We start from the raw sequence: 14,777 nt of genomic DNA, 5'->3' as shown, positions 1-14,777 counted from the left end.
ATTATTAGTATCTTTTTAAATATGCATTAGAAATATTATATAAAGTTAATATTTTCAAAATAAACGCTATACCATTTATAAAAAATAGACGTTATAACAAAATCTAACAAAACATGTATGAGTATATGACTATATTTTTCTTTTATAATACTGGTAATCAATGGTTAGTATATTAATTTTATAACTAAGACAAACGATTGGTCAAGATCATACAGATACAAAAGAGTATGATTTTTTAAGTTTTTTCACTTATTTATATAGGGTTTGGATTTTCTTTCCTAGTACACGTGTCTAATTTTGATTCATCAAATGAGGAAGGATGAGACCAAATGACCAAGTCCTTGAGCGAGTTAGCCTTCAAGGAATTTGGCAAAGGCCTTGACCAAATGATGCCTAAACTCTGTCTTTGCGGACCTTTTTGCTTCTAGAGAATGTATGAGTATGACTACTCAATATCATATAATATTATTCTGCTTATGAGGACAACTTATAATCTCCTATTGGTTGTATGTTGTATGTTGTAGAGGGTTCAGTCATGCATTACATATCATCATGGGACCCACCAAATGCATTCCCCTGACTCCATCAATTAAAAAAAAAGGGATGAATAACACATACATACTCCATATATATATATACCTTATTTTACATGATCTAAGTACAAAATCCACTATATTGGAAATTATATTTTCGAGGATTAAATCAGCTCAAAAACTGAGGAAACAAAACAAAATTAAACAGTCTAAAAGATGGGGGCCATGTTGTCAAGATTAGTGATGATGATGTTTGCAAAGAAAGAGATGAGAATTTTAATGGTGGGTCTTGATGCTGCTGGAAAAACCACAATTCTTTACAAGCTCAAACTTGGTGAAGTTGTCACTACTATCCCCACTATTGGTGTGTGGTTAATCTCCTTTTGATCAATCTTGTTCTTTTTCCCTTCTTAGAACATTATTGCATTAACTTACTACGTGCATATTTAACATGTTCTGCTGATGCTAACATAAGTCATAAAGTTTATGTTTTGCGTGTACATGCACATGTACGAGTCATTTTAAACTCTAAACATACACTTGTTGAGTTGTTGTCCTCGAAGAGTTGGAGTGGGTCTTTGACGATAATCTAAAAATTGTAAGAAATTGAGATATCGTAATAGAAGTAGCATAATTGTTAATCTGTAATTTGGTACAATGTAAAAGAAACGAAGGAAGCACAAAATGCTATAAAATTATCGTCAAAGTATGATTTTTTAACAATAACGAGAAACCTATATATTATTTTGTTATTGTTCCATTCTTATCTTTGATAGAAAAGTATTTATGCCTTTATTAGCTATGACTAAGCGATAAAATCAAGTTTGATGAATTAAGTTGAAAATCCAGATATTCAAAAGCCAACATACTTGAATAACATTTGGAAAATTCAGAGGAAGGGAGGCTTTAAAAAATTTGACTGATTCTCAAATTTGTGTATTTTGGGTAGGGTTTAATGTGGAAACTGTAGAGTACAAAAATGTGGGCTTCACTGTTTGGGATGTTGGTGGCCAAGACAAGGTACTCCTAATTCCCTTATTATTATTTTGTCATATGTTACAAATTGACACATTCATACATGATTTTATACAGAAGTGGCACTGTGGCAACAACAATGCACGCATATTTATCTCTCTCCTTTTTTTTTACAATGGTCAAAGAATTTCACTTTACTATATATGGACTAATTATGAATCAATCGAGATGTAGCACTTTACTACATATTTTTTCTTTAACCATTTGAGTTTATCTGTTTTTCTTGGGACAACACAACAGATCAGGCCTTTGTGGAGATATTACTTCCATAATACCCAAGGCTTTATATTCGTAGTAGACAGTAATGACATAGAGAGAATCATGGAAGCTAGAGATGAGCTCCACAAGATGCTAAATGATGTATGTTTTCAAACTAAATTCATAATATATAGTACTTGTATATGTTTATTATCTACTACTCAACATATTTTTCAAAATATCAAATTTTTCGTAATGAACAATCAGATATATTAAAGGTCAAAGTTATGCATTATCAAGTATACAAGTCAAAATGGAGTATCTATTTATGTTGAATCCCATATATGTCAGGCACATGTTGTCACGCATTGACGAAAGAGGAGATAAAGTATCACAATATAAGTTAGAAGAGCTACTCTTACCATTATCAATTGGTTTTTGTGTGGAACTTTTTTGGACTTCTATGTGGACCGAACTCTTCTCCTCTGTATTGGGTTGCCAAGTCCATTTTCAGTTCTATCAATTTCAAAATGATGATTTAAAAAAAATAAATTTTTGGACTTATCCATATTGCTAGGGAGCTGGGCTCAGCTCTTTAAATCAGTTTCTGTTAAATATTTTTTTGGGCTTTTATGGGTTGGGTTGACCATGCTTTAGTTCACTTCAGGCCCATTCATCATTTACATTATGATCCAAAAATCAGTTTCTCAATTGGGGTTTTTTTATGTTTTGCTGAAGGATGAGCTGAGGGATGCAACACTATTAGTGTTTGCCAACAAGCAAGACCTTCCAAATGCAATGACTGTTGCTGACATCTCTGATAAACTTGGCCTTCACTCCCTTCGCCAGCGTCGCTGGTAATTCTTTCCAACACATTTGCTAATTCATCAACTTCACCTTTTCTTATTTCATATTATCATTGTTAAAATTAACAATTTACGTGGAATACTTTTTTTTTCCAGACTTTAAAGTACCAATTTTAAATATGATGCAATATTACTTGTCAATTTATATAAATATATTAAAAGGCGTTTTGTCTAACACGTTTCTATCAAAGGAACGGTGCCACTTAACACTCTTTTCGAACTTCTAATACAAATTTGTATAATCTCGATAAAAAAAACAATGTGTAATTACTAAGATTTAAACGCATTACCTTTGAAATGAAATGTGAGAGTCTAACCACTAATCCACTATAATATCATGCTTAATGTTTCAAAGTAAATCATAATAAAGTCTTATAATTATATGTAATTATAAAAACATGTAGACAAGTTTTTTGATCTTTAACCCTTTTATTAAATAACATTCTCTTACCCAAATTTCATTAAAATTGTTAGTTATATCCCCAATTCCTTAGAAGTTTTTTTGAACAATTTATCATATCATAACATCCATTTTCGAATCTCGTAGTAGACAGTATATTACGAAAAGTCAATGATATTTATTATGAAATTCATGAATAATAATACATTTGACATAGCCCGGGCCAAAATACTAGTTTTAAATACAATAATAATACACTATTACTCGTCAATTTTTTAAAATTATTACAAATGCAAATTTTACGTGTCCTTCAAAGTAACATATTTGAGAAAATAGGGAGTATTTTCATACTTCCTCCATCACGGAGAGAGAGGTGGTAGCTCAATGGAATACCAACCCTAATTTTAGTACAGTTCAGGGTTCGAATCCTCATCCCAAAAATATATTTGGGAAAATACTTCTAAGTTGTTTAGCCTTGTACTCAAGCTCTAACCTGATATGTCCTACAAGCTAGTAGCCTACCAGAATTTGCTCTTTTGACTAATTATCTTTCCTAATAAATGAAAAAAAAAAAAACACTTCCTCCATCCCAAATGAAATTCAAAGGTTATGTTCTATTAAATTTTATTTATATACACTATAGTATTAGGTTAGTGATTATTGTCAATTTTATCATATGAATCAATTTTGTAATAAGAACTCCATTAGAGTTGTGAAGGAAAGCTTACAGAAGAAGCTATATTGCATTTATTTCTTTATTACAGCATATTTCTAGAGAGAGAATTAACTCTTATTCTTACATCATCAAATGATTGTTCTGCTATTTATACAAGGTTATGCTTGTATCTGATTGGTCTAAGCTAAACTGCCCGGATTGCTTACATGGCATTGCCATAACAGAAAATAACAGAAAGGGCAGTATCTTAGAATAGTAGGGCAGTACAATATTCTAGAAGTTCAGTTAGGAAGCTGTAGGATACAATGTGGTGAGCTGCATTATTGTAATCCTCATTGTAAGATTCAGAATTGTACAAAGAAGAGCAGCAAGCAGAACCAATCTCAGGACTATGCTTAACATCCCCCCTCAAACTAGGAATGGTGATCATACCTAGTTTGCTCAAAAGGTGATTATGATGATGTGAAGGCAGAATCTTTGTGAACACATCAGCCAATTGAGACTTAGTAGGAAGATAGGTGAGCTGAAGCAAGCCTTCTATAACTTTATCACGTGTGAAGTGGAGATCCACTTCAATGTGCTTTGTGCGTTCGTGGAAAACTGGATTCCTGCCAATGTAGATGGCGCTTTGATTATCACAATGGAGCTTAACAGGCTATAATTTATCAACTTGAAGTTCTTCTAAGAGTCGAACTAGCCAAGTGACTTCACTAGCAGCAGAACTGATGGCTCTATATTCAGCCTCACTAGAAGACTTAGAAACAGTAGCTTGTTTCTTAGACTTCCAGCTAATTAGAGAAGCACCTAACATCATGACATACCCAGTAATAGACCTTCTGGTGTTGATACATGAACCCCAATCTGAATCTGAGTAAGCTTGTAAGACCAATTGGGAGGAGCCATTAAGAAGGATGCCTTGACCAATAGTGTGTTTAATGTAACAAAGAGTGTGATAAAGAGCATGGACATGAGGCAACCTGGGTTTTTGCATAAATTGGCTTAAGTGCTGAACTGTGTATGCAAGATCAGGTCTTGTATTAGTTAGGAAATTAAGCTTCCCAACAATGCTTCTATAGTATTCAGGATCTGGGTATAATTCTCCATCTTCAGCTGTAAGTTTCAGATTTATAGGTAAAGGAGTGACAGCTCTTTTAAAGTGAGTGAACTTAGAGGCTTCAAGTAACTCTTTGGTAAATTTTGTTTGACTTAAACAAATACCATTCTGTAAATACCCAACTTCTATTCCAAGGAAGTAGTTCATCTTCCCTAAATCTTTAATCCCAAAAAAGAGATTCAAATGTTCTTTGAGATGAACAATACAAGGAACATCATTACCAGTGACTATGATGTCATCAACATAGACAGCTGCTACTGTAAAGCTTGTATGATGCCTTTTGATGAAAATGTTGTAGTCATTTCTTGATTGTACAAAGCCTTGATGCAGAAGCTCTTGATGAAGTTTGGCAAACCACTGTCTGCTGGCTTGTTTGAGTCCATACAAGGACTTAGTTAGTAGACACACCTTGTTGTTAGGATTAGCAATGCCTTCAGGGACTTTCATAAACACTTCTTCCTTCAAGTCTCCATGAAGGAATGCATTGTTAACATCTAACTGATAAATGTCCCATCCTTTAGCTGCTGCAATGGCAAGGATAGCTCTGACAGTAGACATCTTCACTACAGGAGAGAAGGTTTTATCAAAATCTATGCCATGTTTTTGATTGAAACCTTTGGCAACCAATCTGGCTTTGAACCTTTCAATTGAACCATCTGCTTTGAGTTTAATCTTATAAACCCATTTACATCCTATTGCTTTCTTGCCCTTAGGTAAAGTAACCAATTCCCAGGTCTTGTTTTCGTCAAGAGATTTAATCTCTTTGTTCATAGCCTCAACCCATTCATCATACTGAGAAGCTTCTGTGAATGTGGTAGGTTCTCTTCTGTCACATACAGTGGTGATGAAAGATTTATGGTCTTCAGGAAAGTCAATGTAAGAGACCAAAGCACACCAGGGATCTGTAGAACTAGAACTTATAGCTGGATGTTGTGCAGAATTGCAAGCATACTCTTTAGTCCACTTTGGTGGAATAGAAACTCTGGTAGAACGTCTGAGAGGAGGAGGAAGAACCACCTCTAAGTGACTTGAAATGTCTTCTAGTGACTGGGATGACTCAATGACATCACCTAGATGTTGTGAAATGTCCATAACAGGAGTAGATGGACTATGATGCTGACTAAAAGGGTTGTTTTGATTCTGTAATGAAGAAGAAATAGAATGTGAAGAAGTAGAAGGTGATGAAATGGAATTGGAGTTGTCAAATGACTGTGAAGGAGCTGAATTGGGGCTAGATGTATATTGTGGTGATAAAGGAAAGTCATCTAGAAAAGTAGAAGTGCTTGTGGAAGTTGGAAGGAAAATTTTGAAAGTAGATGTATCAGGTTGTGATGATTTGTAGTGAAATGGAAAATGTTTTTCATGAAAATGTACATTCCTGCTCACAAAGATTTTGTTAGTGACAAGACTCATCAATTTATAACCCTTCTGGCTATTAGAATATCCTATGAAAATGCAAGGTGCTGCTCTTGGTGTAAACTTTGTTCTATGAACCTTAACTGTTGCAGCAAAGCATAGACAACCATAAACTCTAAGGTAGTCTAAATTTGGTTTGTGTTTGAAAAGAAGCTCAAAAGGACTCAGGTAATTATTAGTAGACAAAGGCATTCTGTTAATTACATGGACTGTTGTTTTAACATATTCTCCCCAAAGTTTTAAGGGTACTTTGGACTGAAAATATAAAGCTCTTGCTTTCTCTAAAATGTGTCTATGTTTTCGCTCTACAATGCCCTTTTGTTGTGGAGTATAGGCACAAGAACTTTGATGTGAAATGCCTTTATCTTTATAAAACTTCTTCATCTTGCCCTCACACAATTCTAATGCATTGTCAGTCCTAACACTTTTAACTCCAATGTGAAAATAATTAAGGACATAGGCAAGGAAATCAACAAAGACTTCATACACATCACTTTTATTTTTTAAGAAAAACACCCAACACATTCTGCTGTAATCATCCACAATTGTGAGAAACATATTACATCCTTCATAAGTAGAAGCCCTGTAAGGTCCTCAAAGGTCAAGATGTAATAATTGGAAAATATCAATACTTCTAGAGTGACTGATAGGAAAAGGTAGAGTAGCTTGTTTGGCCATAGGACAAATTTGACAAAAACAGTCATTTGTACAAGCTTTTACATCCAAATGGGGTACTATTTTGTGTAAATTGTGAAATGACATGTGACCAAGCCTTAGGTGCCAAAGTTTGACATCTTCTAGTTTCTTATTTGGACTATTTACAGAAGGACTAAGAATGTTTTCAGTACTTCCAGACTCTGCAACACAGCATGTTTGCAACCCATTCTTGTCAAGATTAGTCAAATCCATGTAGAATAAACCTCTTCTCAGACTACCAAGCTTCAAAGGCTTTGTCTGTGAAAGGCCCTGAATAAAGCAAGCTTGATCAGTAAATGAAACAGTTCCTTTCATATCTGTACACAACTTATTCATTGATATCATATTAAACTGAAAATCAGGTACATGAAGGACATCATGTAACACAATATCACCATTCAATCTGACAGTCCCTTTGTACTTAACAAGAACCTTGGTGCCATCAGGAATTGTTATGTAGTTGTTTAAATGCTCAATATGCACATAATTGTCAAGTTTATTTAGTTCATGTGTCATGTGATTGGTAGCACCACTATCAATTATCCAAGAATCATGATCAAATGATAGTAAACAGTGCATACCTGCTACAAAGGCAGTGTTCTCATGATTGTCTTGAGTTCCTGCTTTGTTCTGCTCCAAAAGATTCATCAATTGAGTGTACTGCTCTGCTGTAATTTGAGGAGTTGATTGACTAGCTCCATTAGAAGTGTCAGGTTGATTATCATCACCTTGAACCATAGCTGCTACTCTTTTGTTTTTCCATTTCTCCTTGATTTCTGGTGGATAACCATGTAACTTCCAGCAATTTTCTTTTGTATGACCTTTGATCTTGCAGTGATCACAAAATAAGTTTGATCGTCTCATGTAATTGCCCTGTGATCCTCCTGATCTGATGATCTGATTATTACCATAACTGAATCTGTTATGATTCCATGAATTGTTGTTCCCAGAATTACCAGAGTATTCCAGAATTCTTCTCTTGTTAGCCATAAATGCTGATGCATCTTCAGTTACATGATTTGCTTGATAAACTTCCTTATGCCTCTCTTCTTGCATTAACAATCTATAAGCCATGGAAAGAGGTGGAAGTGAAGCTTGCAAAAGAATGTTACCTCTAACATTGTTGAATTCTGGATTTAATTTCATTAGGAATTGTATCAAACGATTTTCTTCTTGCATTTTGTGAATGTGTCTGATCACCTGACATGTGCACTTGTCACAACTGCAAATAGGAAGTGGATTGGCTGCATCCAATTCATCCCATAGCATTTTGATTTTTGTGAAAAATAGGGAAATAGATTCAGTTCCTTGTTGAATATCAGCAAGTTGCTGCTGTAGAGAAAAGATTTGTGCTCCTGTTGTTTGTCCAAACCTCTCTTGAAGATTATTCCAGATTTCGTGTGCTGAATCAAAATACAGAACACTTCTGGCAATGTGAGTGTCAAGAGCTTGAATAAACCATGAAATTATGGTACTGTTAACTCTAGACCAACACTTTAAGAGTTTAGTATTAGTTTCAGGTTTAGAAATGCTTCCATCTATAAATCCAAGTTTATTTTTGGATGATAATAAGCTGATTATAACAGCTCGTTTCCGATCATTGAAACCAGAACCGTTGAATTTTTCATTAGCAATTCGAAATTGTGAATCACTTGGATGAACATAATATGGAGTTAAAGGATCAGAAGAAGGATCAATTTGTGTATTTTGAGAATTTTCAGTTGTTTCTATCGCCATTACTGAAAATTTTGATGAGAAATGGAAGAAAGAAAGAAATTCGGATAATATTTGAGCAATTTACAGCTCTGATACCATGTCAATTTTATCATATGAATCAATTTTGTAATAAGAACTCCATTAGAGTTGTGAAGGAAAGCTTACAGAAGAAGCTATATTGCATTTATTTCTTTATTACATCATATTTCTAGAGAGAGAATTAACTCTTATTCTTACATCATCAAATGATTGTTCTGCTATTTATACAAGGTTATGCTTGTATCTGATTGGTCTAAGCTAAACTGCCCGGATTGCTTACATGGCATTGCCATAACAGAAATAACAGAAAAGGACGGTATCTTAGAATAGTAGGGCAGTACAATATTCTAGAAGTTCAGTTAGGAAGCTGTAGGATACAATGTGGTGAGCTGCATTATTGTAATCCTCATTGTAAGATTCAGAATTGTACAAAGAAGAGCAGCAAGCAGAACCAATCTCAGGACTATGCTTAACAATTATGCAAAGCACAAATGAAATCATTTTTATATATGGATGATGCAGGTATATACAGACTGCTTGTGCTACCTCTGGTGAAGGGCTCTACGAAGGTCTAGAATGGCTTTCTAGCAATGTAATTATCAAGGCAAGAAATTTAATTTGATCTTCGATTTTCTGTCGTTATTTCTGAATTATTGTTAACAATAATAATCATTTTGCTTATTGCATTGGTTTTCCTGGGTTATAATTGCAGCCATGATATTACATATTCGGTGCAAGCAGTCATGATATTATTATGAACTGCCTGCAAGCTGCATTAGATCTTCAAGTTGTTCCTGATCCCAGAAGTATATGATTTGTGATTTGTGAAGCTGTACTAAATTGGTTCTTACCATCTTATGTTGCAAAGATGTAAATTGTTAATATTGCATTTAATCTACCGATCAGTGTGCTGACTGCTGAGAGTGACTGATAGTCGATAGACGATAGTGAATTAATATACTTATGCTGCTTGTAAAGTACTTCATTATCATAATTCTGGTCTTATCTTTTGCTATTGTTTCGATATTCTTCAAGAAATGTGAATCTATTTGGTACATCATTTCTTGCACTGGTGCTTCTTAGTTTTAATAATAGCGTGACTACTTAAAGATGACTGATTTCCAGAGCTTATGGTATAAAACTTACAAGTTTCATGATCAAAAACTGAATACTACTTGTTTCTGCCTAGAAACTAGTCAAAAGAATAGTGTGTTTATGGTGAGAGTCAAATTCCGAGTTAGGTTATAATCTCGAGTCTCGTAACTGCCAATCCTGCAAAACAAGAAAAAATTGGCCCAGGGGTGTTCCCAGGAAATCCCTTCCGATACTCAAGTCAGTTGAGATTGAGGTGGAGAGAGAAAGTAAGCAAATCTAGAGAGATGCTCTGGTTTTGTTAGGTGAGAATTGAATACATGTTCATTGATAAGACTATTGGCATTTATAGTGTTGGGGATCTCCCAAACAGGAAACCCTTTTGGGGAGCATCCCAATACCTAGGGGAGCCACCTCTATTTTAAGGTAAAGGTGCTTTGCTCCCTAAAAGCTGATGAATTTCCTTTGACATATAAGACATGGACCTTGAAAGAAGTGTCTTTTGATATTAATTGGGCCAAGCTATGGGCCCAAACAGTACTAAAAGTAACTAGTGACTACAATAGTTTTTAAGTGAATTGTATTTCTGCTCGGAGAGACAAGTTGACTATAGTCATTAGGGGTGAAAGTTATTTGGATATAATCCAAAATCCAATCCAATCCGAATTAGTAATTTAGACCGGATTCAAACTGTGTTCGGATTGGATTCAGGTTGAGATTTTTGAAAGTTTGGATTTTCGAATCGGATTGGATTGAGGGCAACTGAACCAATAATCCAATATAACCGAATAGTAATATGTCTTGTATTATGTATCTGGATTGGGCTTAAGTACTTAACTGATTTTTTTATAAAAAAACTACTCCATAGCGCAATACACATAACACTTCAACCCTTCCACGAAAATACTAACTGCACTTAATTCCTCATTTCCTAAATTTATTAGGTTGCTGTTGTGCTTAATTTATTTCATCGAAAAAACTAGAGTTTTAAAAAAAATTAAATTTTCATATCAGATCCAATCTAGAGTATGAAAAATCGGATTGGATTGGATCAGATTCAAACCCTAATTGGTTTGGATTCGGATTGAAAATTTCAAATCTAATTTTTGTTCGAATCGGATTGAATTAGACCGTAAACCAAACCGCACACCGAACTTTCACCGTAATAGTCATTTTTTGTTGTAAAAAAAGTATCCATTACTAAAAATAATGGACTTATGCTTAGAAGTACTCGAGACATGAGGAAGGTTCGAGCAAATTAAGCTTGGTAGGTGGACATGTGCAAAGCTACCCAAAGCAAGGAGGTCCCATTATCCTACATTTCTTAGGTAGAGGTCCGGATGATAAGTCCTTATTAGAGCTCTCACTAGAGATTACATCAAAAACATTATTTGGAATTTTGTTTGCTGAAATATAGTAGCACTCTCTCTTCTGAACTTTCTTATTGCTTGACAATTCTTGTATGAATTTGTAGCACTCTTCCACCTTAACCTGTCCAAAGAAGAGAAACAAAGAGGTTATTTAACTAGAGTTTTATTTATATACATGTAAACAAAAATTGACCTCTTTTTTTTGTTACAATTGATATAAATTGCAAACCTTGTCAAGTTTCAAGGTGTCCATAATATCAATTTGTTGTTCTTGAGTACTCCATAGTCCAATTTCTTTCAAAGTTTGCACCATAGTTGATGCAGCTAAGACAGATGGAACATAAGACAAAGATTTGGGATCTGCATTTCAAAATATAAGAATTTCATTTATCATACTCCATTTATTTCAAAAACATGACAATTAAAATAATGCATAGTTGTGAATAAATTCATTCCAAATTTTAACTTGTTAGGGTTTGCTGTCCTCGTTATTGAAATAAGTTTCAATAAAAATAAGTTCAAATTAAGCAACAAAAAAAAGTTAAATTCAGCAAAATTATGTTAAGTTCGGCAAAATAAGATAATTTAAATTGAGCAAAAGTAAAGTGTATTCCATCATAATAAATGAAGTTCAATAAAAGTACGACCAAAAACATACTTGCTCCGTTTTCAAATACATACAACATTCGCGGGAAAAACTTTGTCTACCCACTCAGTAATCTACCCACTAGAGATTGACATTAATGATAAGTGGAGTCCAACTCAGCAAAATTATTTATTTTTTAATTGTCTATTTCTAATAAGTAGTCTACCCAGTGGATAGACGTAGCAATCTCCAACATTCGCATAGTAAGGCTATGTTCAGTTCACCTTATTTTTGCTTATTTCAGATCTAATCAGATCAGATCAGAAAAAATAAGTTCAGATCAGATCAGTTCAGATCATGCTTATATTTAAAATCATTATATCTTTCATTACATATTAGTAAAAATTATAATAATTGAATATTAATAAAGTACTCGTTGAGACGAATCAAACAAGACCCCACATGACTATATTTTTTCTTATATATTGAGAGAAATCTAAAAGATAAGATCATGTAATCAGATCAGATCAGAAAAAATAAGTTCAGATCAGATCAGATAAGTTCAGATCAGAAAATTTCAGGTGAACTAAACATAGCCTAAGTCTTTCGTAAATTTCACTGTAAATTTAATTTAATTCTTTTTTGGGGGACTGCTTTTTGTTGAAAGAACATCGATGATTGTGGCTAGGGTTTACTGGTAGGTAAAAATTTGATGCTTACCAAGAACAGCAGAAATAATTAGGATCTCATATCTGCATAAAACTTTCCAATGCAAATGGGTCTTTAAGTTGAGCTTCCTTATTAAATGTCCAAAGTAGGATAGTGGGGTCACTGCATTCATTTTCCATTCAAGTGTTGTAAGCACTAAGAGCTCCATTCTCTGTATCACCTTTGCTTCATATATCTGTTTATTCTCTACCTACACCATTCAAAATATCAAATTGTTCAGCAAATTAGTACTTCAACTTTCTGTAGATAGAATGCAGTATAAGTGTGTGAATCAATAGCCAATTAGTACTTAGTCTCTACAACTTTTCCTTGAGCTATATGATGATTTAGACATCTATGATTTATGTATATCCAATTATATATCTATACAAATATATTAAAAGGCGTGCGTGACAATGTATACATGTCACGTGGCACCTCAACCAACTTTTGATCATGCTTTAAATGTGCACATTATATATTTGTATCTTTTAAATGTTGAGTTTTCCCTAATATATTTTAATGAGAATGGAAAAAAATGTATGCCTATCAAGTTCGGAAAATAGTATCAACCCGGAGCAACGTCCGGGCCCAAATACTAGTACATTTATTAAAAGACGTTACTACAATCTATTTGACACGCGACTCTCTTTTTTTTTTGGCGGCAGACTCTCTCATTTAATGGACCTATATAGTATATTATAAGTCAATGGGAAAGCTATGTTGTCCCTATTTGAAAAGACTTTTTAACCCTTAATTTAATAAAAATTATTATTACCTATTAAAATTTTAAGTTTTTCCTCAATCATAACCCTTCCTAATTTAAAATATGTATATCAAAGTAAATTCAAAGTAGCTAAAATAAACTTTCATGAAAATATTTATAGGGAGAGAAAAAAATTTATGATCAAAAAATAAATTAACATAACTAAAAAATAGTTTTTAAATCAATTAGAAAACCAAATACATAAAAATTTTAATTCTACTTAAACTTTGAAATGCAATAACAATATCAATATCCATTAACAAGTCAGAAAAATATAGAGAAAAACAACTTCTTCATCAAGTAATTTTTATATTTTATATTTACACCATATAATATTTAATTGGAATACATCCTTCAAAATCACATTTAGATATAATTTAAAAATTATTGTCAAAATAATCCACGCACGTATCGCTTAAAAGGTAAAAGGGGATGTTAACTAGTTACTGCAATCTACCTATCACGTAACCCGCTCTCATCAAATGGACCTTATTTTATGTTATTCCCTTTTATTCAAAAAATTAGAGACATGTTCACAAAATGTGATAGGAATAACACAACCAAAAAAAATTATGAAGAAAAATATTTCCAGATGAATAGCAAAAAGTTGAGAGGAACTTACTTGAAAATCTAAGAGAGAAGGAACATGAGATTCTTCAATCTTAGAAGCCAAAGAAAGACAAGCAATAGCAGCAACATGAATCATCCATGACATCTCTGCTTTAAACCCAAAACTCAATATAAACCTATCAAAGTAATTAACACCTAAAACCATTGTTATTGTAGAGAAATTATGGTATGAATTGATTCTAATCATCCATTCCAAACCCTCTTTTCTAGCTTCAACTAATAACTTGTTAGAATCCAAAACATCTTCACTAAAAAAGCTCTGTTTTTTCTCTTTTAAAAACAGAGCATTTAGTTGTTCTTCTTCATCTTCACAAGAAAAAGAAGAATCTTCATGTAATGGTGATAGATATGATGACCCAAAGCCATTATCATCATCATCATCATCATTATCATATGCATGGACAACATGATCATCATCATCATCATCATGATCATCATCCCAACATTTTTCTTCACAATATAAACAGTCAAGAAAAAGGTCTGTTGTTTCTAAAGTGGTCATTTTGGTATGTATTTTTGAGAGTTGAAGAATTGCACTTTATGTTAGAAAAGTTGTCCATTACCTGTGTATAAGGAGCTGTTTCTGTTATGAATTGCAGAAAAGGAGAGAGAGAAAAGAGGGGCCCTGAAGAATTAAGTAATACTTCAGAGGATTGTTTTATCTGAGAGATTTTTCAAGCTTGTCCTTTTTCCTCTGTTTTTGGCTTCTTTCTTATGTTTTTATCTCCTTTCTAGTTTTTTACTACTAGTACTTGAACTTATTTGTGTCTCTTTCTCTTTTGCTCTTACATGGATGAAGTATTGGTAAATCTTTTGAAAAATTGGGCATTTTCTAGAAAATAGTAAAGAAGTAAAAAGAACAAAGCACCTCATTTTCCAATTTAATGTTGAAGAATAACTTAATGGTTAGGATTTGTTCGTTATCATTTTCTATAT

General features: G+C 33.3%; 2 protein-coding genes across 4 annotated transcripts; one reads left to right on the top strand and one right to left on the bottom strand.

Annotated features, from left to right (window-relative positions):
• Window positions 1-676: 676 nt before the first annotated feature.
• Window positions 677-9,326, top strand: LOC104894997 (ADP-ribosylation factor). Of its 2 annotated transcripts, XM_019249837.3 has the most exons (5): window positions 677-897; window positions 1,483-1,553; window positions 1,809-1,928; window positions 2,505-2,623; window positions 9,212-9,326. In XM_019249837.3, the coding sequence occupies exons 1-5, from the start codon at window positions 750-752 to the stop codon at window positions 9,309-9,311; spliced, it is 558 nt and encodes a 185-aa protein (XP_019105382.3). In that variant the 5' UTR covers window positions 677-749; the 3' UTR covers window positions 9,312-9,326. The 2 variants fall into 2 exon arrangements, with proteins under 2 accessions (XP_019105382.3, XP_048502219.2); XM_048646262.2 differs by lacking the exon at window positions 1,809-1,928.
• Window positions 9,327-11,053: 1,727 nt separating this feature from the next.
• LOC104894883 (cyclin-D3-3) lies at window positions 11,054-14,546 on the bottom strand. Of its 2 annotated transcripts, XM_048646261.2 has the most exons (5): window positions 14,405-14,543; window positions 13,834-13,928; window positions 12,458-12,656; window positions 11,381-11,511; window positions 11,054-11,272 (listed from the first exon to the last, which is right to left on the bottom strand). In XM_048646261.2, the coding sequence occupies exons 2-5, from the start codon at window positions 13,924-13,926 to the stop codon at window positions 11,069-11,071; spliced, it is 627 nt and encodes a 208-aa protein (XP_048502218.1). In that variant the 5' UTR covers window positions 13,927-13,928; window positions 14,405-14,543; the 3' UTR covers window positions 11,054-11,068. The 2 variants fall into 2 exon arrangements, with proteins under 2 accessions (XP_048502218.1, XP_019105575.1); XM_019250030.2 differs by having other exon boundaries at window positions 13,834-14,546.
• Window positions 14,547-14,777: the final 231 nt, after the last annotated feature.

This window comes from Beta vulgaris, chromosome 6 (assembly GCF_026745355.1).
Source record: "Beta vulgaris subsp. vulgaris cultivar EL10 chromosome 6, EL10.2, whole genome shotgun sequence".
In the NCBI taxonomy this organism is placed as follows: Eukaryota; Viridiplantae; Streptophyta; class Magnoliopsida; order Caryophyllales; family Amaranthaceae; genus Beta; species Beta vulgaris.
Note: the sequence above shows the minus strand (reverse complement) of the source record. Positions and strands in the feature narration are given on the sequence as shown.